This window comes from Maylandia zebra, linkage group LG7 (genome assembly GCF_041146795.1).
Source record: "Maylandia zebra isolate NMK-2024a linkage group LG7, Mzebra_GT3a, whole genome shotgun sequence".
NCBI lineage: Eukaryota > Metazoa > Chordata > Actinopteri > Cichliformes > Cichlidae > Maylandia > Maylandia zebra.
The window spans coordinates 30,500,789-30,528,632 of record NC_135173.1 but is presented as its reverse complement, the minus strand read 5'-3'; the positions used below and the strand labels follow the sequence as shown (position 1 = coordinate 30,528,632).

The window sequence follows — 27,844 nt, the reverse complement described above, 5'->3', positions numbered from 1 at the left end:
CTTTCAGTTTTCAGAAGGTCCAAATTAAAAAAAAAAAAATTAGCAAGTGTTTTTAAAGTGTTTAAACTCCTTCACATTAAGAAACCGTGCAGAGGTGTTTACTCTGATGAGGACACGCTTCACGTTTGACGCTTTGGCCCAAGAAATTCACCGACAGCAAACTGACAGCAGAGAAACTTTATTTACACAGACACACAGATGTTTCACACTAATCCAGATGTTTGATTCCACAGATGTTAGGGTCCTTCATGAACTGTGGATGTTTGTGCGTCACTGACATGAAACCTGCAAACAAAAGTTTATATTAACAGCAGTAGCTCAGCTCAGAGGGAAACGCTTCTTATATAATTATGTTAGAAATGTGGCGAAAATGGGAATGTTTGGATTATATTTGTTAAAAGGCAAAAATATGAAAAAGAGGAAAAATGCAAAAAAAAGCTTTTCATTAATTGGGTCATCAAATATTAATTTACTAAAATTTAAAAAATTTAATAATTTAGTCTAAAAAAAAAAAAAAAAAAAAAGAACAGACAAAAATTGGGATTAAAGTTGAGATTATGACAGCAAACAAATCAAATGACGAAACAGAAGAATTGAAAGTTAAGATGCTGTGAACGTACCCATGGACTGAGCCTTCTTTATCGCCTTCGACACTTCTTTCTGTTTCCTTCCGCATAAACCTGAAAAAACAGAAGGAGGTGTGACCCAACCAGATGATGATTTAATCCAGATGACCTGTTTCGGGCAAAGACTCACCTGTGATGTGGCGGCCATAGATCCTGCCCGTGTGCGGCGAGATGAACTGAGAGAGCAGCTGCAGGGCGACAAACTCAGATTAATCCACGACTGAACTGAGACTCAGTCTGACTTGGGATCAGGAGATCCTGTCACACACCTGGAGGAGCAGAGCTGCTGCTTCAGGTGTGCACCCAAGCGCAAAGGTCAGAGGTGAAGGCCTGATTTCTGATAAACTGATTATAATCTTCCCGGTCACAGATATTCTGACAATAATCTCACTCAGCGTGTTTCTCATTATTTAATCTGTGGTGAAGAGCTGTTTCTTCCCGTTTGACTCACCTGGATGTTTTTAAAGTCCACCGTGACGTCACAGAGGACGCAGCCCTTCTGGGGCTCTCTGTACGGGTTCTCCATGTTCACCAGCTGAAAAACACAAACAAATCTTCATAACCAAACTGAAATCAACGGCGAGCATCCATCAGCCTGCACTCAGCACCCACCCCGCCCTCCGTCCGTCCGGCTTCATCTGCTGCGACCGCGAAGCTCCGCACACCTGCACGGAAGCAGCACGGCTAGAGTTAGCATTTGCACCAGAAGGATTGGAGTTAAACTTTTATTTTTGTAATTAACGTGTTACGCACGACTCACCTGTGTTTCCATAACGACATAAGACAGGTTTCCACCTCTGCAACTCCCTCAGACACAACATGTTGACCTAACACGGGACAGGAACCGCTTCCGCTGCAACTGAGAAATACTTCCAACCACTTCCGCAAAGGCTGCTTGTGACTTGGATATATACTGTGACTGGACGATGTCACTAAATTTAAAATATAAACCTAAAAGACGTATTCTGTCTGTTTTTAATATTTCACGGATTTACACAATCTAAATGTTTAATATTAATGAGATATAACGCTTCGCTTTGAGTTTTTTTACGGAAAGGTTTGTTACTCATTCCAAAGATAAACCAAATCAAGATAGAAATCACGCGGAACACATAAAGTCTTGGGAAAAGCAGCCCTAAGCCTCAGATTAGCTTTAGTTTGTGCCACTTGTCAGCTTGCTATTAATGTATGTTAAAGCGGTGTTGCAGTTTGTCATTGAAACGTGACTGAAACCACGTACAGCTGTCCTAAAACTCCTAAACTATCCGAGCGGCAAACATCACATCTAATTACCGTTTCAAAACAGACTTAACCCGTTTTCAGTCGAAACTAAATTTTTCATCCAAGGCGTCTAATTATTAAGGTTTGATAAGACTTAATTTTTTAGCATTTAAAAGCTAATCGAGATGTTTAATTGCACGTTTTGACACTTTTTGAACGACTGTAACTCAGAGTTAGCGCCTCAGTAAATCGAAAGCGGAAGTGATGGTGGCATTTCTCTCTCACTCCAGGATTAATGATAGTTATTTTGAATGAAGGATTCGCTGAGCTGCTGTAGATACGCGTTTAGTGAACGTTATTATTACTGGTGGTGTTAAAAGTTATTCCATGGACACACTTTTATTTATTTGAGCTTGTTTGTGATTAATTTGTAGTTTTTGTAACTGAATGCCGGCGCTTGCTAGCTAGCTGCTCACTGAGCCTGTGTGGGCTCTTTGGTGTTTTTAGGTCTCATCATTTAACGTCAACTTGTTTAAGGTGGCGTTTAAATGGCTGCAGCAGCAGGTTAGTGAAGTATGCGAGAACTATAAAATGTTTATTGTGTTTCACATGTAGCCGCAGGGGTCTGCGCTCACAGGGATGAACTACGGAAGGCTGGAAGTCAAAATAAAACGAGTCTGTCAGAGGAAGAGGGCGAGAGACCACCTGAAAGCTTACCTGACACCTGCCAGGAAGAGGGGAGGGGCTGTCTGTTCCCCGCTATGCAACTCCAACAGGAGGATCAGCAGCATCATGGCTGAAAGCAGAACTGTGGAGGTACATCTTGCATATTGACCAGCAGGGTTCGACTCTCCTCAAGTCTGAGTGCATTGAAGTCTGAGAAAATGGGCCTCCTCCTCACCTAATCTCTGAGCTCAGTGAACACCTCCCCGATGTGTTTAATGACTCAGTTGGTCATAGAGTAATCAGAAATCAGAAAGAAAAATGATGCCCTGATCGATTAATAACCTGTTTGAAGTCCACGCTGGTGGTATTCTTTTTTTCTTGGCAGTACTGCAGCGACAGCGAGGATTTATTCGGCGACTATGACAGCATCTTAGGGGATTCGTCTGTCCTGGCAAAACTGGATGATGCCGAGCAAAATGAAAGGCTTCGAGGGGTGGAGCAACAACCAGAAGACGAGGATGTCCTCTCAGACTCCATTCTGGACGGCCTTGGAGATGAACCCTTCGAGGACCTACCGGCTAGCCAGCTGCAGTTTCAGGAGGAAGTTCAGGAGAAGGCGAAGAGAAGCCGACTCCAGGACAGAGACAAAACCTCAACGCCTTTCAGAGGACTAGCAAACGGAGAGGGTCCACTCAGGAGACCAGCCGGAGCGAGGAGGAGCGTTGCCGACCAGCTGAAGAGGACGATGCTTGGCAACGCAGCGGCTCCTTCTGCCGTTTCACGGACAGCGATGCTGAAGGAGGCGGTGGTTTCTGAGGAGATAAACGTCGCCATGCAGGCCATGGAGACTGTCTCTGCTGACATGCCTGACCTTGGGCCATTCTTTGGGCTTCCAAGCAAAGTGAAGGAGCTGATGTTTAAACTGAGAGGAATCCAGAGTTTGTATGGTGAGATTTTTGTATATCACAATAAAATTGAAATATTGTAGTTTCTGCACAGAATAAGTCAAGTGAAGACATTTACAACCGGTTTTGTTTTTTTGGGTTTCTTCAGACTGGCAGCAGACGTGTCTGAACTTGGACTGTGTTCAGCAGAGGAAGAATCTGATCTACTCCCTTCCCACCAGTGGTGGGAAAACTCTAGTGGCAGAGATCCTTATCCTCAGAGAACTGCTGTGCAGGAGGAAGGACTGTCTGTTCATCTTGCCCTACATATCGCTGGTGCAGGAGAAGGTACAGAAACCACAGAACATCAAAACATATCAGAAAAGTCTGTTTTGTCAACAGAATGCATAAATGCTAGTAGATGCTACTGAGCTGCTAATGGGTAATAGGCAAATGAGTAAAATTAATCGATGTTGTTTAATGTTCTGTAGGGAAACTTTCAGACTGGGATTATTGTTGATGTTACTCTCACTCCTGAACACGAGCAAATGGTTAGTTAGCTTTTGGTCTCAGATATAAAAGTATATCATCTGCATAGAACTTGACATCAGAGGATAATAATATTTGTGTTTGTGGAATAAAAGAGAAGTAGAAGTAATGACTTTCTGGTTGTGTGGGATAACAAGCTTTGACTTAAAATATAAAATGATAAAACTTCTTCTAAGCGTAAATTTTAATTTGCGCTTAGAAGAAATACAAATAAAAATCAGAAATATAGCACTGTGGGGTGATACAAACTGCCATGGTAGTGTGGATTATCGATTTCCTTATCAATTCTCATTGGCTCCACTTTGAGAGTCACCACCATCTTTAAGCACCATATCAAAGACATTACATTCATGCAAATTAATTACATGCAGTGTGGTCAAAGGTTTGTGCATGTTGGAGGTATTTTCTCTCTTTGTTGTGATCAGTGTTGGGGTCATTACTCAAAAAAGTAAAGTAAAAAAGTTATTACACTGAGCACTTTTCTTAAAAGTAATGCAGAACGTTACATTGCACATATTTTTATCATAACTCTGGTTTTACGTGGCCTATCAACACCATTTAAAAACTGGTATAAAGTCCACACCTTTTCCGTCAATTGTTCCGTCTGTCCTGCTCACATCTCCAGTGGTTGTACACGTTGTCATTAACGTGGCTTCACTCCACATCAGCCGCTTTGCTAGCTAATGCTGGGCTTACACTGTGCGATTTTTTTTAGTCGCGCGATTCAGCTCCTGCTCAAACTGTACGATTGACTCGCAGGGGTTAGAAGTTCATAGGTCACGATGCAGGGTCTCACACTATACGGTCCGATGCTCTGATGCGACCCGACTGCTCACACTGTGCGTCCATAAAATGAAGGTTATAACAGAAATTCTGTCGCTCTCTCTCTCTGTCTTTCACTCACACAGACACACCACCACCATCAACTTTGCTAAATTGCTAATGAAAAACATTGATCAGGCAGCTGTGATTGAGCAGCAGTGTAGATCCAACTATTTTCACGGTTGTTGTGGTCGTGATAATTTTGTGAGGCCACATCGAAAAGGCTCGGATGAACTTGCCATAGTTCTACAAGTTGTGCCTCCATCGCTTGTGTCCAGATCACACGCTGCACTGCCGTGCTGCGCCGTCTTTTTCGCTGACATTTGTGTTTGCGCGTGCGCAGTGTGAGAAACTGCGGTGACACCCTCACGACCAAGCGATTGATGATCGGGAGCTGGTCGTGAGGTCTCAATCGCTTCTCGTTACCCCACGTATACTACACGATGAAGGCCAAAATCCGGCCGATCGCCAAAACGGTCGCACGACTCAAAAATCGGCTCAAAATGGGCCAAAAATCGCACAGTGTCTGCCCAGCATAAAACACCGGCGTCGGCATATAAGGACGCTGTCATAGCCTATCAGCGACGTTGATTAGCTGCGTATATACGAACGTGAATCGCGTGATTGGCTGAACTATGGAATAAGGTGGCATCGTTCTAATCCCATACGGGAGCAGCCAGTCACTTACTGCCAAACAGAATTGTTAGCGTATTTACTTTAATTTCAGGTTAGATTTCTTTTTTTGTACGCAACGCAGATTTTTTCTGCGCAGAGACGTGCCAGCAGTGCGCAATTGCGCACGCGCGCAGCTTAGAGGGAACATTGCTTACGAGGACATTATACTACTATTGTTCTATCGAAATTTTAAACAAATATCCTCATGTGGCTCTCATTTTTCTTAGAAACAAAAATCAGTAAAAAAAAAAAAATCTGGTAATTCTTTGTTTTGACATTCATCAGGTCCCAATATGCCCAAATATTAAAGATAAATTAAAAATGCATGCCATGGAAGAGTTCGAGTCTTAGGAGGTTAAAGCAGTTGTCATGGTGATTCTATGCCACTTTAGAAACATGAAAAGGTAGAAACGGGCCTGACTGCTTATCAGTTTGTTACCTGTTGAAGTTCAGCAATGGTTGTCTTCAACACAAATGACGATTCATTTTATCACGGTGCTGGTCTGGGGTCAGCATTCACTCAGCTTTAAAATCGCTCTGGGCTCTTGGCTAGCTTAGTGTTAGCATGCTGGCTGTGCAGGTGCTTGTGAAGAGCTGAAGCTGTGTTAACAGTGATGCCGTTTTTCTGTCCTGGAGCAGTCTCCACTTTACCATCACACTCTCATCCTTTTGTGAAATAAAAATAAAAGTCATGTCCATGTCCACACTGAAGACTGCACCACTATTTTCCTCTGGCACACAAACTGAAATCAGCTGATCGTAGTGAGAGTGCAAGAACTGATAAGCAGGATCCATAGGCAGGCAGATTAACGATTCCAAGGAATTGCACTACTACTCTCGATTTCCATCTCTAATCATATCATTATCATATTTATGTTCATAAGAAATAAAAGAGGATCAAAACTAGAGCCTTGTGGGACACCTTTCAGAGACATTAACAGCCTTCGTTTTGAACTCTTAGGAAGTACTTTTCACTTTTCCAGGTGCGTGGTTTAGCAAGCTTTGGTCTGGAGCTGGACTTCATGGTGGAGGAGTACGCTGGCAGCAAGGGCAGGTTTCCTCCCGTGAAGAGAAGAAACAAGACGTCCCTTTACATCGCAACCATAGAGAAGGCTCACAGCCTCGTCAACTCTCTGATAGAGAGCAGCAGGCTGGATAACCTTGGACTGGTGGTGGTTGATGAGGTACCTCCCACTTTGGATGAAAGGTGTTTTATATGGCTGGAGGACATTTAACTGAGATTTTGTTTCTTCTGCAGCTTCACATGCTGGGTGACGGCAGCAGAGGGGCCATTATAGAAATGACTCTGGCCAAAGTTCAATATGTGAGCAGTAAGTGTCTTCTTATAGTCTCCATAACTCAATCCAGCCTTAAGTTAAAAACAAACTTCTTGCTTTTGGGTTCTTTTTCTTTTTTTTCCAGAAACAACTCAGATAATAGGAATGAGCGCCACTCTGGGGAATATCAAAGACCTGCAGATGTTTCTGAGGGCTGAAAATTACACGAACAACTTCAGGCCTGTAAGTGATTGAATCAAAGCTGCACCCGAACCTTATAAAACCCTCGAGTGAACACTGACCCTAACTTCCTGCTTCCACAAGGACTTGCTCGAGCATAACACACAGATTAGTCCACCGCTGAAAACAGTTCCTGACACTGAGCAGCTGTTTGAGGGGCTCACTGAGCGTTGTTAAAGTTGCTCATTAACTAAAATCAGGTCTGTGTGTCATGCAAATGCAACTCTCAGAATTAGTCACGACTTATCAGCTGCACATATGAAAATGGATGTGGATGAGCTGGTGATAGTCAGAGGAGAACTTGTGTTTCAAGATCGTTGCATGGAACTGCTGGTTTCTATCAGCGGGGCTTCTTCCTGTCTTTTAAACTCATTTTGAGAGTTTGGGTAAATTGGCGCTCTGTGATTTATTTTATTTTGATTTTTTCCAGGTTCAGCTGAAGGAATTCGTCAAACTGCACGACACCATCTACGAGGTGGACCCAAAAGAAGAGAACTGCTTCAGGTTCTCACGTCTTCTCAACTTTAAAGTAAGTAAAAAACATAATTAACTCTAACAATACAGTGGAGGATCACACCAACACGCCGTGGCCACATTAATATGTACAGGAGACATTTTTCCTGCAGTAAATTAAAGTTTAATGTCCTCCTCTTTCGTTTTCGTGGTGCTTGGTCTTTCTCTTTCCTGCAGTACTCGAGCACGATGCAGAAGATCGACCCGGATCACATCATCGCTCTGGTGACCGAGGTCATCCCAGCGCACTCGTGTCTGCTCTTCTGTCCCACCAAGAAGAACTGCGAGAATGTGGCGGCGATGATCTGCAAATATCTGAAAGAGTGAGCAGCAGCCACTGGGTGACTCCTCCCACTCTGCCGCCCATGCCAATCACTGACTCAGAAACCTTTCTCGACTCTTTCAGGGACTTCTTGCGGCACCGCGAGGAGGAGAAGGGCGTCCTCCTCAGGGAGCTGCGGGACAGCGGGAATGGCTCGTTGTGCCCGGTGTTAAAGGTCACTGTGCCGTATGGCGTGGCGTACCACCACAGCGGGCTGACATCCGAGGAGAGGAAACTGGTGGAGGAGGCCTACTCCAGCGGGGTCCTCTGCCTCCTCACCTGCACCTCCACCCTAGCTGCAGGGATCAACCTACCTGCTCGCAGGTGAGCCGCTCATTAAACAGCTTTTTCCCTTTCCTGTCACAGCAGTCAGGAGCTCACCTGCGTGTTCATGTGTACATATCAAAGGTTATGCACATTTGCTGCTGCTGAAATGATCTGACCTCTGTTTGACCCCGGTTTGACCTCTGTTTGCACACAGAGTGATCCTGCGCTCGCCGTACATAGCCACGGACTTCCTGAAGAGGAGCCAGTACAAGCAGATGGTCGGACGAGCCGGCCGAGCGGGGATCGATTCGGTGGGCGAGAGCATCCTGATCCTGCAGGAGAAGGACAGGAACATGGTAACTAGAGCCATGAGGGACTCAAACTGATGTCTGATTAAAAACAGTGAGCCTAAAAACTGAAGCTTTCCAACAATATTATGTCAAAATACTTTTCTTAATCCTCAGATATCTGAAATACAGACCTGCAGGCATAAAATCTGTTTTAGGTTATTAAAAAAACAAAGAAACGTTAAATTAAAAGAGTTAAAAGGTTTAAAAGCTTTATTAAATCTTTGTGTGTGTTTATTTGAGGTCAGCAGCTGCACAGAAACCTCTGTAATGTGCAGGGTTGGACTGGGACAAGCCCGGGTATTTTGACTAGTGACCAGCCCACCATGGTATTATAGGAAAAGCCATAAAGCCTTTATAATAAACTTAAACCTACACCATCCTCCCTATTCTGGTATTCTAAACAGTACTTAGCAAAAATATAAAACAACCTAATTTATAATTACATATACCTAACTAATAGGGTTGCCAAAGGAAAAAAATAGGGAACCACTCCCCCACCCTCTGCCTCAAGATGCTTAACTGACAAAACCGATTTTAATTTAATGCACGTATAAAACAAATGCACATAAATCTATTATTTTTCTCCAGTAATTAAATAGATTCAACATCTTTCTTCAAGAGAATTGCAGACTGCACAGATGGTACCTTCCCAAAGGAAAGAATACTATAACTTACTAGTGTGTATACTAGGCTTAATATTTACTAAATACAATAATGGATTTCTATACATTTTACATCAGATGTAAAATTTGGTTGTAAGATTCAGATAATTATTCATGAAAAGCAAGACATTTTAAATGAGAATAAGAAAGAAAAGTATTTCTTTGTGCCCCCCTCTCCCTGTTAATGCCCTACCTGCCCCCCTGGCAAAACTTTGCTAGATCCGCCCCTGCACAGTTACCAGCTGTCAGCTACATAGAAAAGAATCCTGATGTTATTTGTCTCTCAGAAACAGTTCATAACTTCCCTTGAACTCATTCATGTCACCTAAAAGGTAAACCTGTTTCTCCATCACCTGTTCAGCTCTGATGATTCAGTAAGGACATCTCCTGGTTTTATCTTCATGTTTCCCTCTCACCAGATATACAAACCGATATCATGACCAGCAGCTTTACAGCTGTGGCTCCAGCAAACATCAGCTGATACTAGAAATTAATATTAAATAAATTCTAACAACAGCTGATCAAGCTTAAACGTGCTGCTGTTGTTTAGTGCTACAGCCACAGGTTTCTGTTTCTGGCGCAGAGAGAAAAGCTGATCATTGATCAGTTTCATGCTTGAATTAGCAACTTTCTAGCTGAAGTACGGCACAAATTGCGTTCCTTTTCACCTCAACTTTAAAGTTCGACCTCCTCGGCTGTAATTGGTCCAGCCCAGAGTCGATCATGACCAACTGGCTAATCCACCACCATTCATTTATACCGTTAAAAAATTAAAAGAAATAAAACCCCATTGGCCCATAAATACGAAAAATCACAAGCAGCCCACCGGGCAAATACCTGGTATGCCCGATGGCCAGTCCAGCCCTGGTAATGTGTTAAAAACAATAAAATTAAGGTCGATATAATAACATAACAATAACTCTTTATGACTTCTCCACCATCTCCGACTCCTGCTAAAACAATCTGATCAGTTTCCTGTGAGTTATGACAAAATAAAAGCATTCAGTTAAACTAACAGATGTCAGATAATTCTGCTTTTGTGTGATTTCAGGCTAAAACACTGGTGTGCGCGCCGATGGAGAGCTGTTACAGCAACCTGATGCACGATGATGGAAAAGGCCTCCTGAGCCTCGTCCTGTCCCTCATTGGATTAAACGTAAATCCTTCTAATTCACTCCAAATCCGAGCAGATTAGCCAGCAGGCGCTAATCTCTTTTATCTCTGCATCATTATTTAATATCAAATGGTACCTCTGTGGGGTCTGACTTTCTTTTCGCTTTTATTTTGAAAAACTAAACTGAATTAGTGGTTTATAAAGAAGCAGCTGATTTTTCTGTATCAGTGAATCTGTCTGTAATTCTGGTTCATTCTAGCTAATTCTAGGTAATTCTAGGTTTTTATTTTGTTTGGTTTGTGTCACTGATGGCAACATTGTCTAACGAACACAAGCTTCGAAATATTCAGTTCACAGAATATAATGGATCCAAATATTTCCATATATCCTTGTTTTTGTTGCTGAACTGGCCAATCAGGATGCCTGATCAATATGTTTTTAAAAATAATCAGATCACAGCCTGATTCAACTGGTGCTATTGTCCTTATGTCTCGTGGTTTCTGCAGATCACATCATCCGTGGAGCAGCTGCAGGACTTCCTGCAGGGAACGCTGCTGTTTGTGCAGTGGCAGCAGCTGTGTGTGGGGAGGAGCCTGCTGGAGGCAGTGCAGCAGTGCGTGGATGTCCTGAAGGAGAAAGAGCTCATCACAGTAGACTCGCACAGTCAGAGTCTGCGGGTCACCAAGCTGGGAAAGGCTACGTACAAAGGTACCCTCGGCATACCTGTAGGACTCCTTACTTCCTCTCACATGACTTAGAACGTCATGTTTAATCATGATTCTGAAAATCAACAATGAACACAGAGTTGCAGAGTTTTGCTCCTGTTGGCTCTGCATGATGTTATAGCGAGGGAAATCCCTAATATGGTCATCTCAGACACACAAGACTCACCCACTTATGTTCATGAGGAGCAGCCAATAAGAAGACAGTTGATTTAAAGGAGGAGGAGTTAAAACAGATTCAAACATGGAGGGTCATTTTAGCCTGGGCCGGCCACCAAAGATCCTGAACAGGGTAAACTCGTGTCCCAGTCTGGTCCCACCGTGGTCCCAGTCTGGTCCCACTGTTGTCAGATGTTTCGATTCATTGGGCTTAAATAAAGTTTCAAAGATCCTTTTGTAAGGTCAGAAAACTGCGATGGTGTAGTTTTGTGTGTCTGTAGCTGTTATGATTCGTGACGATGAATTAAAGCATTCATGGTGTTCTTCAGCCTCGGTGGATCTGACCTATGCTGAGGTCCTCTACAAAGACCTCTCCAAAGGCCTGGAGTCTCTGCTGCTCAACAGCTACCTGCACCTGGTCTACCTGGTGACCCCGTACGACCTGATTGATCAGTGCAAACCTGACTGGATGATCTTCTTCAGGCAGGTAAGCAGAGCCTGCCTCAGAGCCTCTTGGCCTCCTCCTCCTCACATCTCTCACAAGCTGCTCTCTGCTTCGTCTTCCTCATCTGCAGTTCACACTGTTGTCTGTGGCTGAGCAGAAGATGTCAGCTGCTGTTGGCGTGCCTGAGAGTTTCGTGGCAAGAAAAGCTGCAGGACAGACAGTAAAGAAGGTAAGAAAGTTCAGACCACAGATTTAATGCTTGAGATGTTCAGGTTTTATTTCATTGTTTTTGAGACGTGACCTGTGAAATGTACTCGAACCTGACTGTAAAGAGAGAATCACGAACACGCATCCATGAAATCAAAGATGAAGACCAGAAGCTGCGCAGGTGAACGCAGAGTGATGGAGGAAGCATCTGGATATGTGATGTGTGGCCGCGGTTTTGAAGGTCTGTTAGAAGCTCAGATTAAAACACGCTGAACGCTTCCAGACAGATTAAAGCTTCAGTACAGGATAAAAACATCCAGCTTCACTGTGAAATCTCACAGAGTGCTGCTGTTTCTCCTAATCCAGTTAAAAAAAACGAAACAAAAAAAAATTGGATGACTTTACCAAATTTGGATCAGCAATACTTTACCTGGGCGGCAGGCACCAAATTCACCAACATAAAAGAGCCTTAACTATTTTAATTTTACTAAGAGCTATTTCATCAGCACTAATTCGTTATTTTATCCACAACCTTTAAAATTCTTTCATACAAATGCTGCATGAAATAAACAACTGGGGTGGCTGTAGCTCAGGTGGCATAGCAGGTCAGCCACTAATCAGAAGGTTGGTAGTCCGATCCCAAGCTGCCTCCTGGCTGCATGCCAAATATCCTTGGGCAAGATACTAACCCCATGTTTGCCTACTGGTGGTGGTCAGAGGGCCCGGTGGCGCCAGTGTCCGGCAGCCTCGCCTCTGTGCGCCCCAGGGCAGCTGTGGCTACAATGTAGCTTGCCGTCACCAGTGTGTGAATGTGTGTGTGAATGGGTGGATGACTGGTTGTGTAAAGCGCTTTGGAGTCTTTAGGGACTAAGTAAAGCGCTATACAAATGCAGGCCATTTACCATAAACAACTGCACGACCACAAAAGCCAAAAGTAAGAGCTGCTGCTGTTAGCAAGCAAAGCAGGTTGGAAACAGGAAGCAACTTTGTGCACTGTCGTCATGCTTTTACTCCCCTGAAGTAAAAGCATGTAAAAATGTAAAACATGACCAGCAGAGGGCAGCAAACATCAAGAGCATTGATTAAACTGTTCTCTACTGTGACGGTATTCTTCATTCATAACACACAGCTCAGTTTAATGTAGATCTCATAGCTTTAAATTTAATGAATAAAAACGCAAATCCTGAATATTTATACATGTATATCACATGTATGAAATACAGTGCTCCATAAATAATCATCACTGTATGAAAATATATTATTATGTTAATATAGTATTTAATACACAGTGTAATGCAGTTTGTAGCACCGTCTATCAGTTCTAGTTTTCTTGTTTGATTAACTCTGGAGTTTTTATTTCATGTTTCCAGCCTGAATCCAGCCCTCTGCTGGAATCACAGTAATCCTGATCCTGTTCCAATAAGCAACAAAAACTGGAGTTTTTGATCTGAATTTGTTTTTTGTTTTTAAAAAAAAAGCTGTATTGGCTCCTCTGATTTAATCTGATCATGTAATCCTGTTTTCCCTTTGAACTGCTGGATTTCAGGGTCTGATCTGATCTGACGGGCTTAATCCTGCCAGATTAGTTTTTTATAACTGCCGAGCTCTGGTGTGATGTGTAGGGGTGGGTTTAAAAAAATCGATTTTCCAATTCAAATCGATTTTAACTTGACTAAAGACGTAACCACAAAGCACTGACAAGCCGTTGGTGCTGAAAGCAGACATCTCACAGATTCTGAAGCTGGAGGTTTTGTCACTCTGACCAAAATTCACTGAACCAGCAGCAAAAGAAGATCCAAAGTACACTTCACATTGTCATGAATTCTCTCTTATTTTTGCTGTTTTGCTTCCACCACGATAAAATCACACACTCCCCTCCCCCCTGTATTTCAAGAGCAGTTTACCATCAAAAATCTGTTTTCTGCATTATTTATTACATTATTATTGCTTATTACGCACCAGTCTACTGTCGTTTACAGTGCTGTCAGCCTCTGTTTGTTTGTTTGTTTGTTTTTTCCAAAAATGATAACATCCAACAAGAAAGCCTAATTTCTGCTGTTCAATACCAAAGAAATGTAAAATTTTACAAATGATGCCAAATTGCAAAACACTTCTATGTCTCTAATTAAACCTCTATGACTTTGCTCTACATCACTTCAGTAGCGTCAGGTAATGTTCATATGTTGATTCGTGGTTTTCTTCCGTTTTTGTTCTACTGCAGAATATTTTTAAGGCGGTTATCTGCTATAAAAAGACAGGCCGGGAAAATCTCCATGTTTTTCTGTGTTTTATCCTCAGTTACTTTGACACAAAGGCATCTCACAAGTGTCAGTACTGACAAATGATCAGAATTATAATATTTCTGACTGTCTGAGTCCAAATTGAATCGAATCGATTATAGAAATCGGTGATGATACCCAACCCTTGTGATGTGACGGACTCAGGCCGTTCCCTTACTCCAGCTCCACCCTCCAGAGGTGGATGTTTGCACCTTCACAGTAGGAAATGTTAATGTTGTTTGTATGGCACAAATCGAAAGGTTAAAGGTCGTGACCTTTTTCCACAAGCTCCTTTAAATGGTGAGGAAGTAAAAATGAGACGTGAAGCACGAGCAGGCAACTGTGAATAATAATGACACAGTAAAGACACGTCGGAGGGGGAAGTAGAAACAGAGTCACTTCCTGTTGAGGGTCACAGACGCGCCTTTCTCAAAGGAGGCGAGTGGCGACCTGACATCATCGTTTCTGCTGCAGGTTGTTGTGACGTCAGTTTAATCGTTTCACTGAAACTTACTAACATCGAAAATCATGACTGGAGTTCAGCCTGCTCCATGAACGCTGGATATGACAAGCGTGATCTTTGAATTTGACCTGACACGTGGTGCAGGTGATGAAGGCAGATTATGATGACGTCATAATCTTCTTGCTCTCTGAACTTTGTGATCGAGCCGCCCCGCTCAGCAGCGTGCTCTGTTTGTTTCAGGGCGTGAACTTGGCGGCGGTGAGGAGGATGTACCTCGCTCTTGTTCTCTTCTCGCTGCTGAAGGAAACGGACGTCTGGAGCGTCTCCGAGCGTTTCCAGCTGAGCCGTGGCTTCGTGCAGACGCTGCTCGGCTCCGCCTCTGCCTTCTGCTCCTGTGTGCTGCACTTTGCTGAGGTACCACTGGAGTTTACCCGGAGGTCATACCAAAATGGCCAGGCTGAAGGTGAGCCAGCAGGTGTGTCTCAGGTGAGATGGTGATGCTCTGATGTTTCTGTGTCTCAGGAGCTCGAGGAGTTCTGGCCGTTCAGAGCGCTGCTCGCCGAGCTGACACGGCGCCTCAGTTACTGCGTGAAGGCGGAGCTTATCCCTCTGATGGAGGTGGCCGGAGTCCTGGAGGTGAGACACCTTCTTCACCTGCTTTCTTCTTCTTCTTTTTCTTTTTCTCCTCCTGCATCCTTTTCTTACCGTGTGCTCGTGTGACATCATTGAAACACGTTAAGAGTGATGAGTTTCCGCACCGTCACAGTTCGGGGTGATGACATCATCAGCCTGTTGTCAGCTTGGAGGGTTTACAAAAAAAACATGTTCTGTTATTTTGTCAACGCATCAGCGCTCGCATCCTCTGCTGTCACTCGATTCTACTTCCTGCACAAGTGCACATTAGAGCTCCAGTACACTCCCATCTCTATGTAATAAACACGTGAGTTTGTGGACCACAGGAAGTGGACCATTTCAGCAGTTACTGATCACATGAACACCATCTTCATCCACCTCAGCTCAGGTTTTATTTTGTAAAAGGGTTATTACAGCTTTAAGTTCCTTCCTGTCAGCTTTCATTGATCCTGTTAGCATCCATTCTTTCTTCTTCTTCTCTTTATTGATGTTTCTGAAAGCAGCCCTGGAGGTGTACCTGATGAAGGTAGTGAAGGTCAGGGAGAATGTTCAGGTTCTGTGTCTTCGCTCCGTCATGTTAACGTGTGAAATGTCCCATCATGGCTGTAAAGTTTTACTTTATCTCACTGTGACGTGAAAGCTCAGAAGGATTTAGGCCACAGCTTTCTTCTCTGAAGATCGCTGATGCATCCGGTTCCCTCACACTTCACTTTATTAAACTCCTCTTAGATCACTTTTTATATTTTGGTTTAAAAACGCTGCAGAGGGGAGCCAGATGTTTCTCATGTCGGCTTATTCCACTCAGCCTGATTAATCAGATTCACTCTGGAGACATTCAAACTAAAAGGTCACGTTTCAGGATTATTTGAACTTTATTTTGTAGACATATTTAAACTCGCTACAGGAAGTGCATCCTGTGCTGAATGTGGCGTGTTAATGATTCTGAGAGAATGTAAGTGCTGCTGACACCTCCGTGAGCAGGAGGTGGTTCGGGTGCGGTTGTTATTCGGCTCACGGCCCGTCCCACCTCTCCTCTGCCAGATGTTTCACTTTTGTCCCAGTCACCGCTGACTCATCGGTGAACGTGCTGAGCTGCTGATGTTCGTGTCAGCAGGTTAAAGAGAAATGGGCGGCGCTCGCAACCCTGAGGTGTCCCATGCTCGACGTTTCTGTATCAAGGGAACAGTTTTATTCAACGTGAAAAGTTTTTTTTGCTTCAGGTGATTTTAAGTGAGAACCATCTGAGCCTCCATAGCTTCTCCATGTCCTCTGCCTCAGCTGAAGCTCTGACATCACCTCTTTTTTTCCCTGCAGTCGAGAGCAAAGCAGCTGTACGCTGCCGGCTACAAGACACTGACTCACATGGCGAACGCCGACCCAGCCGCTCTCTGCACAGCCATCCAGAACCTGTACAGGAAACAGGCCAATCAGATCGTGGCCTCAGCCAAGGTGAGACTGTCCTCAGAGATCGCGCCCACACGAGCTGATCACCGTACCTGAAATCAGCACGAGTACTGATGGTGTTAAATGACTGATGTGATGCTCTGTGGAGCTGACAACACTCACAGTCGGTCTCCGTGTTTGATGACATTACAGTGTGAAGAAACACTGAAACAGGAAGTTTAACTGTGACAGTTTCTTTGTTTCAGATGCTCGTGAATGAGAAAGCCGCAGCTCTGCAGGAGGAAGTGGATGAACTGCTGGCGCCGCCCTCTGACCTGCCACAGCTCTGACATCTTCTCAGGAGTTCTACCCTCTTTGAACACTTCTGATCTCACTGTGACATCATTTCTTATTAAAGTAACTGGGATGTCCTCGCCGTGTCTGTGCCAAAAGCTTCACTTCCTGTTCTCCTCACCTTCTTTCAGCCATTCATTGCGCTCTTATTTTGTCGTCTGTACTTCTTGTTATCACACTGAGAACGCGAAGGTCGTTTTTTCACGCGAGGAAACGTTAAAGGTCATTTTCTGCTCGTTAAAGGTTTCAGCTTCACCTGAGCAGTGTGAGTGTGTCAGGTGAGCTCAAGTGAGTCTGTTTCAACCTCAGGTGCCATCAGCAGGAAGCTGTCAGCTGTTTTTGCCATGACATCATCATGTCTTCACCTCCGGAGCACACAGAATGTCAGTTGATGGAGGCAACCTGCACCTGATGGTTCACTGCTTTGAGAAAATGACTCTGCGACTTTTCTCATTTTAGTAAATTTTAAACATTAAATATTTAAACTTTATTTTCTGTCTGTGTTTTTTGGGCATTTATTTATTCTGGAAACTGAAAATAATTTGTCTGCTACATCAGACAGCTGACCTACCAAAATAAAAGCATGTGTGTCATCAAATAAAAAATGTGTACTCTGTTTTTATTTGCAGTGGATTCATTTGATTTTTAATTTCAGTTTGTTTGGTTAAGTCGAACTGTTTCCATTTTTGATGATATATTTTTGACATTTTTCTCTTATTTGGAAGATTTTGGTGTTCTTTAGATGTGTTCATATTTTTTGACATTTTAATCTACATTTTAGGTCATCTGATTTTTTTTGTCTTTAAATATAAAAATATTTAAAAAGGTTTTTGGTTTTGTTTTGTTTTGTTTTTAAATCATGAATTCTGAGGACATAAATTTGAGTCTTTTGATAATTTATTTTAGTGTTGGTTTGTGGGCTGTGGTCTCATATGTGTTTGTGGGACATTTTATTAATATTTAATTTTTGACTTTTTGTCATAGTTTCGTTTTTTTAAGCATTAAATATTTATGTGTATTTTTATTGAGTTTTGTATTCGTGGGACAGTTCATGCGTGTTTCTGTCACGGTAACATGTTCGCAGGTTTCTTCGTTTCTGGCTCGTTATTAGATGAATATTAATTTCAGGTCATTGATCACTGATCGATTGATGGAGTGTCGTCTCTCGTGATTCCTGCTGAAATGTTGGACCTGCATATAAGTTCGTGATTTGAGGTCCCGGTCGTTCTGTGTGCGCGCACGAGGACGCGAAACAGGAAGTGTGACAGACATGAGGCTCGCGCTGCTGCTGTGCGCGCTCTGCTGCACCGGGACTCTGGTAACCGGAACCGGAGGATCCCGGCTCCCTGATGGACCCCCCGGGGAGCCGGACCGGGACCCCGGTCTGGGTTTGGGCGTGGACGTGTCGGCCCCTCTGCGACGCGTGGATCCGCGCTTTCTGTCCGTGACCATCGACGCGAGTCTGGCTTCACAGGAGAGCTTCGTGTGGCTACTGAGGTGAGCTCTGACTCTAATCCACCGACGATTGTCCCGTTAAACAGGAAACACCGGGTTAAAACAGACGGGAGGTCAGAGGTCACAAAATCAAAAACTCTAAGGATCAAAACTTTCAAACTTTTGTTTCACTTTCAAATCTGATCCTGAGTCAGTTCACCTGAAACCTGTTAGCTCCGCCTCCCGCAGTCTCAGACCAGGTGAGTATCACCTGCAGTTCAAGTTTGGAAAAAAAAAAAATCTGAACCTGATTTTAAAATCTTTAAAGGATTGAGAAGTAAGGTGATCCTGCGTCAATCCAGGTTTCACTTCTGTTTCCAGAGTCCGCATGGGAATTCCCAGAGTTCCTGTTTAAGCAGGAGCACACCCGAGAACCACAAACACTCTTAGATCTGAGAATAACCCGAGTAACCTGCTGACCCTCATAACCTGATCATCTGAAATAAAACTGCTGTAAATTTGAACTTTGAATCTCGACAGCCAAACTTAGATTCATGTTTCTCTGTGAATCCGACACGTTTGTGCTCCGGGAATAAACCCGAGCTCCAAAATCCCTTCTGTTTCAGTAACATGATGGATGTGAGATAATCAGCACAGATCTCTGCATGTAGAAACCAGAGGTCAGAGGTCACGAGTAAAATCATTTCCAAAGTCTCAAAACCAGGAAAGGAAATCAAGTTAAAGTCACATGTTTGTAGTCAAAACGGTTGACCAACTTAAAAACTATGACATCAGAGTTATTCTTCGTAACCCTTCAGGAGTTGTGACAACAAAATAATTTCAAAACTTAGATTTCAGATCAAAGATCAAAGTGAAACAGAGCTGGGGTCGTTTAAAACCAGCAGGTTTCGGTGCTTTGACCCGCGAATATTTCCGAGCATTCTTTAATGTGAACTGCGTACTGCTGTCAGTGCAGCAGTGCATCATGGGAGTGACTCTGAGGTTTCTCTGCAGCTCTCGGAGGATGAGGACGCTTGCAGCAGCTCTGAGTCCGGCCTTCCTGCGATTTGGGGGGACGCGGCAGGACTTCATGGTGTTTGAGCCTCACAGGAGGCAACAGTGGGAGGAGCCTCAGGACGCTGCAGGTAAACACGATCACCTTGTGACCTCTCTGACATCACACTGATCTGGAACATGTTGATTTCTTTGTTTTATTTACAGGAAATTATTTTTTTAATGTGTCATGTGATTCTTTTGTTTTTAGTCTAAGTTCAGGTTGGAGACTTTTTCTTCTTATTCAGTTTTTAAGTGTTGAAACTTTTAAATAGTTGAAATGTGAGTCTCTGACTTCCTGACCTCTCTGTGACCGTTGAAACTCCCAGGTGAGTCATGTGACCAGACTTTCCTACCCCCGTGGATGGAGGAGCGTCTGAAGTGCGACTGGGCGAAGCAGAAGCTGGTCCTGATGAAGGAGGACCTGCTGGGTACATACAGGAGCTTCTTCTTCACAGGTGAGTCCTGATGTCTGCCAGGCGTTGCCATGGAGATGCCACCCGTCCTCTGACTGTCGTCTCCCTCTCAGAGCTCACCGTGGACCAGCTGCATGCCTTCGCCAACTGCTCTGGCTTCCAGCTCATCTTCGGCCTGAATGCTCTGCTGAGGACGGCTGACAACAGCTGGAACAACAGCAATGCTGCCCTGCTGCTGCAGTACTGCCAGTCCAGACATTATGGGATGTCCTGGGAGCTCGGAAACGGTACGACTCCTTCTCTGATCAGCTGATAATCAATAATCACAGAGCCTCAATCAGCTTGAGTCTGTGACCTGCTTATTTAGGCCTGCAGACTTTATTCTGCCTTTTATTTTGAAATGCAGCTAGTGATGTGTGTTTCCTACCACCTGATCAAACCCGTAAATCAGAGCATCAGTAACAGGCTGACACTGTTAGTGTAAAATCTTCTCAGGCTCCTTCTTCTTCTTTATTCTGCTTTCAGTGATAATATCTGGCATAATGCTGAAACGCTGCGGTTTCTTATCCAATGTTTCAGTTTCACTTCCTCGCCTTCATGTGGCGTGACGCACAGACAGGAAGTCACCTTTCTTCTTTACATGATCTCTAATCAAAGTGATCTCTAATCAGAGCCAAACAGCTTCGAGAAGAAGGCCGGGATCCGGGTGGATGGGCATCAGCTCGGGCTGGACTTCATTCGTCTCAGGAAGATGATGTCAGAGTCCAAACTGTACCAAGATGCTGGGCTGTACGGGCCGGACGTTGGCCAGCCGAGAAACCACCACGTAGCCTTACTGGACGGGTGAGAGGTCAAAGGTCACTGTACAGAGACAGCTCATGAAAAGTTTCTGCTGTCAACACAAAAGAGCATAAAATGTTTGGGGGAAAAAATTACATTTTTTTTCAATGAATTTTTTTCCTCACATGAAATTTTGCGTTACGAATTTTTGAAAACAAGACACATAATAAAAAATGAACGTTTTTTACTTTATTTCTCTCTGTTTTCAGGAATTTTATTCACTCTGCTCCTCGTCTGTCATGAGCTGACAGATTCTGAAGTTTTCAGCTTTTTGATCTGATGTGATGTTTTAACGTCTCTCAGATACCAACAATGCAGAGAAACCTAAAACTTTTTATTAAAGGGAAGCAGCTAATTTTTGTGCTCTAACTGAGTTACAGAGTCACATGTGAGCTTCAGTCTGCAGGAATAAGACAGAAAACAACTTAATTACTGAGCCGACGCTGCCGATTTATCCATGAATTCTTGTGACTGTTGCAGATTCCTGCAGACCGGAGCCGAGGCCATCGACGCCTGTACCTGGCACCAGTGAGTTCACCCTCACTTTATTTACTCTGAAATGTAATTTCTGAGTTAAGTCTACTCTCACAACATAATGCATGCAGTCACAAGCGACGTGCATAAAAACTTTGCATTTTAACTGTAAATGTGAAAAATGTCACATTTACAGTCATTTACAGCCTGAAAGCTTCTCCGTCCATCGGAGGTAATTAAAAGTTTATGCACTCCTACTGACAGTGAGATACTTTTCCCATGCTTTTATTGTGAAACTGCAAATGTACATATCAGTCAGAGACTGTTCAGAACAAATTATTTAGCATTTGTAACACAAATCTTGTTGCAAGGAAACAGAATGTCAAAGTTATTAAAACTTAACAAAATTCTAATATTTTTAGTCCAAATGACATTCAGTGGATATAAAGTGTCTGTATGCTCCCATAAAGACAACAAAACCAACATAAATCTGTCTCCAAATATTTGTTTGAAGTCTCCTAATTTTGAATTTATTAAACCATAAATTCAGAAAATAGTTTTGGACTTTTTAAGTTGAAAGTTGGTCATAAAGCATCAATACTTTCTTCAGAAAGTCCAAAATTCTGAATCATAATCAGACAAGAAGAGATTTAAGTCAAGATAAGATTATTATTCATCATCCACACTGACAGTTAGTTTGGGTGATAAATTAGGCTTAACAATGATCACATCATTCACAAACAGCTGAGCACTGGTTGAGACCAGCAGTGGTCCTAAACTCGAGCCCTGAGGCACACCTGATTTAATTTTAAAGGATATCAGTGACACCTCGGCCTGAAAAACTGTTCTTTTATTCCCAAGCCTTCATGCTGCTTTACTGCTGTGAATGCTTCATTCATAACTCATAAAATAAACTTGCTCTCCTGTTTGTCAGTTATTACGTGAACGGCAGAGACACGTCTGTGAAGGACTTCCTGGATCCTGAAGTCCTGGACTCACTGGCCTTAAAGACCAATGAAGTCATGAAGGTAACGCTGTGCTGTGTGCCAGCAGCTCTGTGCTGGGTGTGTTCGGAGTTTCACCGGGATTGTTTCTTCTCATCCGGCTCAGAAAGTGAAGCTGGCGTCTCCGGGAAAGTCGGTTTGGCTCGGAGAGACAAGCTCGGCGTACGGAGGAGGAGCTGCAGGACTGTCGGACACGTTCGTCGCAGGATTCATGTGAGTCCCTCGTGTCTGCCCTGCTTTAGTCTTCTCTCTGAACATCATGAACGTCGTGTTGTATTCAGCCAGACCTTCAGTCAGACCAGAAACATAAAGCCATCATGAAGGCATTCAGGCATGAGCTCAGAGACCATTTCCTCGTAGTCTTCTAGACCTCTGGACCTCGTTGGTGTTTTTCAGACTGATTTCTTTCTTTCAGTAAACGATTTTTATTCTGCTGAGTGTGTTTTTCTGTGGATGAACATTTCTGCTCTCAGCATCTCTGAAACACTCTCAAATATCTCTGAGTTGCTGCTGAGATGTCTCCATGCTGGGAATCTGTGCAGGTGGCTGGATAAATTAGGCCTGGGAGCAGCACTCGGCCTGGATATCGTGATGAGGCAGGTGCTCATCGGCTCTGGGAGTTACCACCTGGTGGACGACAACCTGGATCCTCTTCCTGTAAGACAGAGTCAGGTTAATTCTCTTAAGTATTCCAGCTACGCTTTCATGTTTTTTACCTGTGCAAAATCGTTTTAAGAGTTCCTCCTTCCTACACTCAGATTGGATGTTATTGCTTAACCTCTTAAGCCCCAAGCCTAACTGATCTCCTGCCTTTTGCCCCTGTATCAGGGGGCGTTGGGGCTTAAGAGGTTAATTTTGTCCACTTTGGGACATCAAATTAATTAAAAACCTAAACGGACATGTTTAGCACAGACTCAGTGAGTTCATTAACTGATCATTTGTCAGAAAATGTATGTTAATCTGATCAAATCAGGACCTTCACACTAATACTGAGCGTTAACGTGGCTGAAATAAGCTGCTGTTAGTTTATGTGCTCGATGCATTTCCAGATCTTCACAGTTTGTCGTTGTCCAGTAAAGGTCGTGTCCTCTTTCAGGATTATTGGCTGTCTGTTCTCTACAAGAGGCTGGTTGGACTGGAGGTTTTAAAGATTCAAGTGCTTTCTGAGTTTGGCCGAAGTAAACGAGTGAGGATGTATCTGCACTGCACCAACAGGAAGAGGTACGCTTCACATCCTGCCCTCATACAAACACCGAGACCTCCCACCACCAGTAACCCTGCCACATCAGGTGGACGGGATTTTCTTCCGGCCCGTCCAGCTGTTTATACAGCTGTCTAAACAGCTGTCTCTGCAGTGGTCTGAAATAGCTAGAAATAGCTAGCTCACGGTAATGATGTAAGGTATTAGCAGTTAGAAGTAACAGATAAATGGTTAACAGCTGCTACAGCTCCCTTCAAGCAATGTCCTGTACAACAAAATAGTTTCTACATGGAGCTGCTCAGACTCACTACAAGCCAGAGGAAAGAAAAACTCAGATTTGAAAGTGAACTGTCCTTTTAATGAATCAGCTGAGCTTTGGATCTTTAAGGTTTATTTTTCCTATAAACCAGCAAAAACGTCTGGAAACAGAAACAGAAAAAAAATTTCTTAAATCTTAAAATAAGAAAAGATTGAAATTCTTAAAGCGTTATTCAAAACTCATCTCAAACCTGAATTCTGAATTATGCAGAAATGGGCAAAGATTAATATCTCAGTTTCTGAAAACCTGAATGTCTTTTACTTCAGCTCAGGAACAAACATCTTCAAACTAAAAGTATTTAAAGGAGGAAAAAAGCTTTTTATTTCTTGCTGTGTACACTGACACCAGTAGTAATTTCCTAGAGACATAATTTCTGCGCATGTTTTGCTTCGTGTGAGTAGAAACGAAGCTCATGCTTCGTTCTGTGTTGTTTGAGGTGAAGTGGAAGTCAAGCTGAGTAATAATGCTGCTGTTTTGCGTGTCTGCAGCTACAGACGTGGAGCGGTCACGCTGATGTCAATGAACCTTGGGAAGACGCCAGCAAGGATCTCGGTGCCCGCCGTCTTCTCCAACAGCACAGTGGAGGCTTTTGTCCTGGAGTCTGAGCAGCCCGGGGAGGAGGGACTCTACTCCAGGTGCCTGAATGTACTCAATGAAGCCATTTTCCTCCTAGTTAGAAATCTGCTTCGACCCCAAAGAAGACAGTTGTTTTTCACTAAATATTCCCGGCTCTGCAGAAGTACAGTGAACCTTAGATAATAAGCCCCGCCCCCATTTTTAGTGAAATACACACGGTGAAGAAGCAACAGGTCAAAATCTGTAAATGAACACCTGATTCTACCTGAACATCAGGATTGGCCCATTGCAGATGTTTTATGTGCTGATGATACACCGCTCTGTGTGTCAGACGGCCCAAACTCTGCAAGCCTAAGAAGACACGTTCAGGTCATTATAGTCGACCTGTTCTGCCTCTCCTCACTTCCTGTCCTGTCTCTGCTCTTCCTGTGGTGGAGGTTCACGATAAAGTTACGAATAATAAGCTCCGTGTGTGTAGTGATACCCGCAGGTCGAACACTCATTATTACAGTATTTTCTACTCTTTGATCTGAATGATGTCATCTCAGGGACTGAAGCCCCGTCGGCTACTGTGTGAGAGGGAGAGCCAAACAGAAGAAAAGTGGCGTAAAGCCAGCCTTGTTTCAGACAAGGGCTGAGCTCTGAATCATGCAGAGCTGCTGTGCTGGAGTCAGAAAATAAAAGCATGGAGCTGTTGTCTTTTCTCTTTTTAAATTTACATTTTCTGTTTTTGTTCTTATGAATCTGAGTCTCTGAAACATCTGGATCTCCTGAACTCAGTGACGGTGAAACGGTCTAAGCTTAAAAATGAAGAAGAATCCAGCAAATGTTTTGACGCTGAGGAAGCATCAGCGGATCATATCGCCTCAGCATTCAGTGAAACCTGCAGTTTTTACCATCTGCAGGGACGCCGTCTGTGTTTCAGCTGTGATGGCTGGTTGGTGTAGAAACCTGAAGACCAGCTCACATTTCTCTACAGAAGTGAGCCTCAACACTTCCTGAAAGCTACTTTTTAAATCCTTTAAAATTTTATTTTACTCATGAAAGCAAAAACAGGGGCGACAGTGAATCAGACGCTGGCTTCAGTCTTGTGACGCTCAGATTCAGGTGTTTATCGAGTCCTATGAGAGCTGCTGAGGTTGACCTTTTGATGCTTTTGATCTGTGGCTTTGCTCTGCTTCAGCGTGCCGGACAGAAAGCTGTTGTCATGGTGATTTAATGCCACCTGAGAGCGAATCAGCTGATGCAGACAGCAGCAGGTCGAGGACCGATGCCGTTGATGTGTAACTCTCTCTCAGGCTTTTATCTCAGCTGTGCTGACGGAGGACGAACAATGGCCTCATAGTTTGGGCTCAGCGGCGTGCTTCAAAAGAGTTCAAAGGTCACCGCCGTGAGTCAAAACTGGTCAGCATGAATCGACAGTCTGACTCCCGTCCACCGCTCCACAGCACCTCAGCTGCAGGAGGCTTTCTGAGAACAACTACATAAAAATCAAAAGCTTTACCTGATTTAACCGACCAATCTCAAACTAGCCCCATCCTAAATCCTCCTCTTACGGTGTCATGATCTGACTCATAAGCTGTGGTGGAAAATGATACAGGCATAAACCCGGAGAAGGGTAACTCTGCCGATGACACCCCGCACTGCTGCGGTCCGACCACAAGGGGGCGCACACAACCCTAACACCCGAGGATCATAAACAGTATGAGTTATGCAGAAATGGGCAAAGATTAATATCTCAGTAATCTTTGTGTTTGACTCGTTGTGTGGCGGTTAGCTTGATGAGCTCATTTCCTGTTTCTGCAGGTCAGTGAAGCTGAACGGCGAGGTGTTGATGATGGTGGACGATAAAACGCTGCCTGAACTCAAAGGAAAACTTCTCCTGCCGGCTCGCCACCTGCAGCTTCCTGCCTACTCGCTTGCCTTCTTCGTCCTCCCAGACGCCCAAGCTCCGGCGTGCAGCTGATGACATCACACGGAGAGGTGCTGTTTCCTCACACTGTGGACGCCTCAGTGTCAGATTTTTAGACAATACTGCCACTTTCTGATAATGAGTTTATTGATTCTCACTCATGACCAAACATCTCCATCTATGTCTCCACCCGCTCGTCAGTCACAGAGGCCACGCCCCTAATAATGTGAACTTCAAGGTTGATGAGGATGATGGATATGGAACAATATGGAATAAGATACTTAAATGTTTTTTTCATAACAATTTTCAGAAACCAAAAATATTTTTGATACGACCGTGTTTCAGCGTGTCATCAGTGAGGACGTCTAATGATCTAATTAATCAAAAAGCACAATGCTGACGCCGCCTCTTTGCCATCATCGTCGTCAGCAGGCTGGAGCACGTCCTCCTGATGCTGCAGCTTCACGTTATCATGACAGCAAATGTGTCAGAGTTTAAGCAGCGGGGAGACAGTGCTGTCACCATCAGGTCAGACTGGGAACTGCAGTAGTGTCCTCCATCATCTTTATCCAGTCTGTTCATAAAAACTTCAGTAAAACTAGAAAAAGGTTTTGAAACTTTAACCAGATGTATACATCTTTATAACAGATATTTTACACTGAAAATATAAATGTGTAATATATATATATATAATAATATATCTATAAACTTTAGTGTGAACTCTGCTAATTAAATATTTATTTCATGAAATCTTTCTGTTCTCTGCTGATTTTAAATTGGACTCTAATAAAACTAATGAACCAGTGCCCGACGCTCTCAGTGTGAGTGTGAAGCTCAGGACGCCTGAGAGGCCCTGCTCTGAGACCTTCAGCTTATTAAAGGACACTAGATTCAGAGTTTAATGTTTGAACTTTTATTTGATGCAAGATAAAGACAAACATCACATTTCCTTTTTCATTTGTCCTGCTCCTCGCCGTGAGTGACGACGTAACACAAGGATTTGTAGTCCAGGTTTCTGGTTGCGTTTATGTTTGATGACTGAAACATCTGCTTCATCTACAGACACACAGGTATCGATGTCACGCCTGTCACTAAACATTTCCAAAGCGAGCCCTTTTCATTTTTACACTTTCATTCGCTCAGTGTTTTCACTTTCTATCACGGCCTGAATAAGGAGACGTTGGCGTGAGAACTCTTTGTGGATGAAGCCTTTGTCGTCGGGGTCGAACATTTTGATGCACGCTGCAGGCACCGACCTGTTTCAGCGACTGCTGAAATAAAAATAAGAGTGTATTTGCAGGGTGAAACACCTCAGAGCGATGGCCACCAGCAGGACTCTGTACTGTATTCTACACGGTGTACAGAAGTTTATAAATGTATTAGTAGATCATATTTAAATATAACTATATTATAGTAGATACACAGTAGTATAATTCTGTGCTGTATTGTAGATGGTGTAGAGTAGTGTAACTTTATTGTACTACTGTTTACCATCTAGAATACAGTGTATTAACTGTATTACACAGAGTAATCCGGTTCGCTCTGTTAGGTCTCTGAGCGTTTAGCTTCATTGGTAACATTTCAAATTGTGATTTGTATAAAAAGCATAACCATGGGCTGTGAGAGAACACCTACCATCTCTGCTCATCAACTCTGATGCTGCTCTATGATGATTTGGGGTCAGAGGCTTTATATACAGCAGCTGTCCGGGATGCAGATGCCACACAGTGATAATCTGAACTGACCAGCCCTGTGGGGGTTGAGGTGGGAGCCTTTGGTCCT

At 43.5% G+C, this 27,844-nt stretch overlaps 3 protein-coding genes across 5 annotated transcripts; 2 read left to right on the top strand and 1 right to left on the bottom strand.

Moving 5' to 3' along the window:
• Window positions 1-162: 162 nt before the first annotated feature.
• Window positions 163-1,537, bottom strand: mrps18c (mitochondrial ribosomal protein S18C). Its single transcript, XM_004561846.6, has 6 exons — window positions 1,387-1,537; window positions 1,239-1,291; window positions 1,078-1,161; window positions 757-814; window positions 621-680; window positions 163-285 (listed from the first exon to the last, which is right to left on the bottom strand). Exons 1-6 carry the CDS (start codon window positions 1,445-1,447, stop codon window positions 209-211), a joined length of 393 nt encoding a protein of 130 aa, XP_004561903.1. The 5' UTR covers window positions 1,448-1,537; the 3' UTR covers window positions 163-208.
• On the top strand, window positions 1,187-17,441 carry helq (helicase, POLQ like). 3 transcript variants are annotated; one of them, XM_004561850.4, is made up of 19 exons: window positions 1,187-1,315; window positions 2,463-2,663; window positions 2,899-3,460; window positions 3,567-3,745; window positions 6,427-6,627; window positions 6,702-6,774; window positions 6,866-6,963; window positions 7,391-7,489; window positions 7,651-7,796; window positions 7,880-8,119; window positions 8,277-8,418; window positions 10,126-10,230; window positions 10,695-10,896; window positions 11,399-11,556; window positions 11,645-11,743; window positions 14,704-14,877; window positions 14,986-15,099; window positions 16,411-16,545; window positions 16,746-17,441. In XM_004561850.4, exons 2-19 carry the CDS (start codon window positions 2,487-2,489, stop codon window positions 16,827-16,829), a joined length of 2,988 nt encoding a protein of 995 aa, XP_004561907.2. In that variant the 5' UTR covers window positions 1,187-1,315; window positions 2,463-2,486; the 3' UTR covers window positions 16,830-17,441. The 3 variants fall into 3 exon arrangements, with proteins under 3 accessions (XP_004561907.2, XP_004561906.2, XP_004561905.2); XM_004561849.6 differs by lacking the exon at window positions 1,187-1,315 and adding an exon at window positions 1,612-1,683; XM_004561848.6 differs by lacking the exon at window positions 1,187-1,315 and adding an exon at window positions 1,733-1,989.
• Window positions 17,442-18,044: 603 nt separating this feature from the next.
• hpse (heparanase) lies at window positions 18,045-26,938 on the top strand. The gene is made up of 12 exons (XM_004561844.4): window positions 18,045-18,330; window positions 19,282-19,412; window positions 19,650-19,778; window positions 19,850-20,023; window positions 20,408-20,579; window positions 21,057-21,104; window positions 21,985-22,078; window positions 22,161-22,267; window positions 22,597-22,711; window positions 23,151-23,275; window positions 24,063-24,209; window positions 25,957-26,938. The coding sequence occupies exons 1-12, from the start codon at window positions 18,104-18,106 to the stop codon at window positions 26,114-26,116; spliced, it is 1,629 nt and encodes a 542-aa protein (XP_004561901.1). The 5' UTR covers window positions 18,045-18,103; the 3' UTR covers window positions 26,117-26,938.
• Window positions 26,939-27,844: the final 906 nt, after the last annotated feature.

Excerpts from the sequence above, each read along its gene's own strand:
- mrps18c (XM_004561846.6), bottom strand. The coding sequence starts at position 1,447 with ATGTTGTGTCTGAGGGAGTTGCAGAGGTGGAAACCTGTCTTATGTCGT. Across the intron at positions 1,292-1,386 it reads ATGTCGTTATGGAAACACAG|GTGTGCGGAGCTTCGCGGTC; the intron begins GTGAGTCGTGCG and ends GCTTCCGTGCAG. Across the intron at positions 681-756 it reads CTATGGCCGCCACATCACAG|GTTTATGCGGAAGGAAACAG; the intron begins GTGAGTCTTTGC and ends CTGTTTTTTCAG.
- helq (XM_004561850.4), top strand. The coding sequence starts at position 2,487 with ATGAACTACGGAAGGCTGGAAGTCAAAATAAAACGAGTCTGTCAGAGG. Across the intron at positions 10,897-11,398 it reads GGGAAAGGCTACGTACAAAG|CCTCGGTGGATCTGACCTAT; the intron begins GTACCCTCGGCA and ends GGTGTTCTTCAG. Across the intron at positions 14,878-14,985 it reads GTGTGCTGCACTTTGCTGAG|GAGCTCGAGGAGTTCTGGCC; the intron begins GTACCACTGGAG and ends TCTGTGTCTCAG.
- hpse (XM_004561844.4), top strand. The coding sequence starts at position 18,104 with ATGAGGCTCGCGCTGCTGCTGTGCGCGCTCTGCTGCACCGGGACTCTG. Across the intron at positions 19,779-19,849 it reads CAGGAGCTTCTTCTTCACAG|AGCTCACCGTGGACCAGCTG; the intron begins GTGAGTCCTGAT and ends TCTCCCTCTCAG. Across the intron at positions 22,712-23,150 it reads ACAACCTGGATCCTCTTCCT|GATTATTGGCTGTCTGTTCT; the intron begins GTAAGACAGAGT and ends GTCCTCTTTCAG.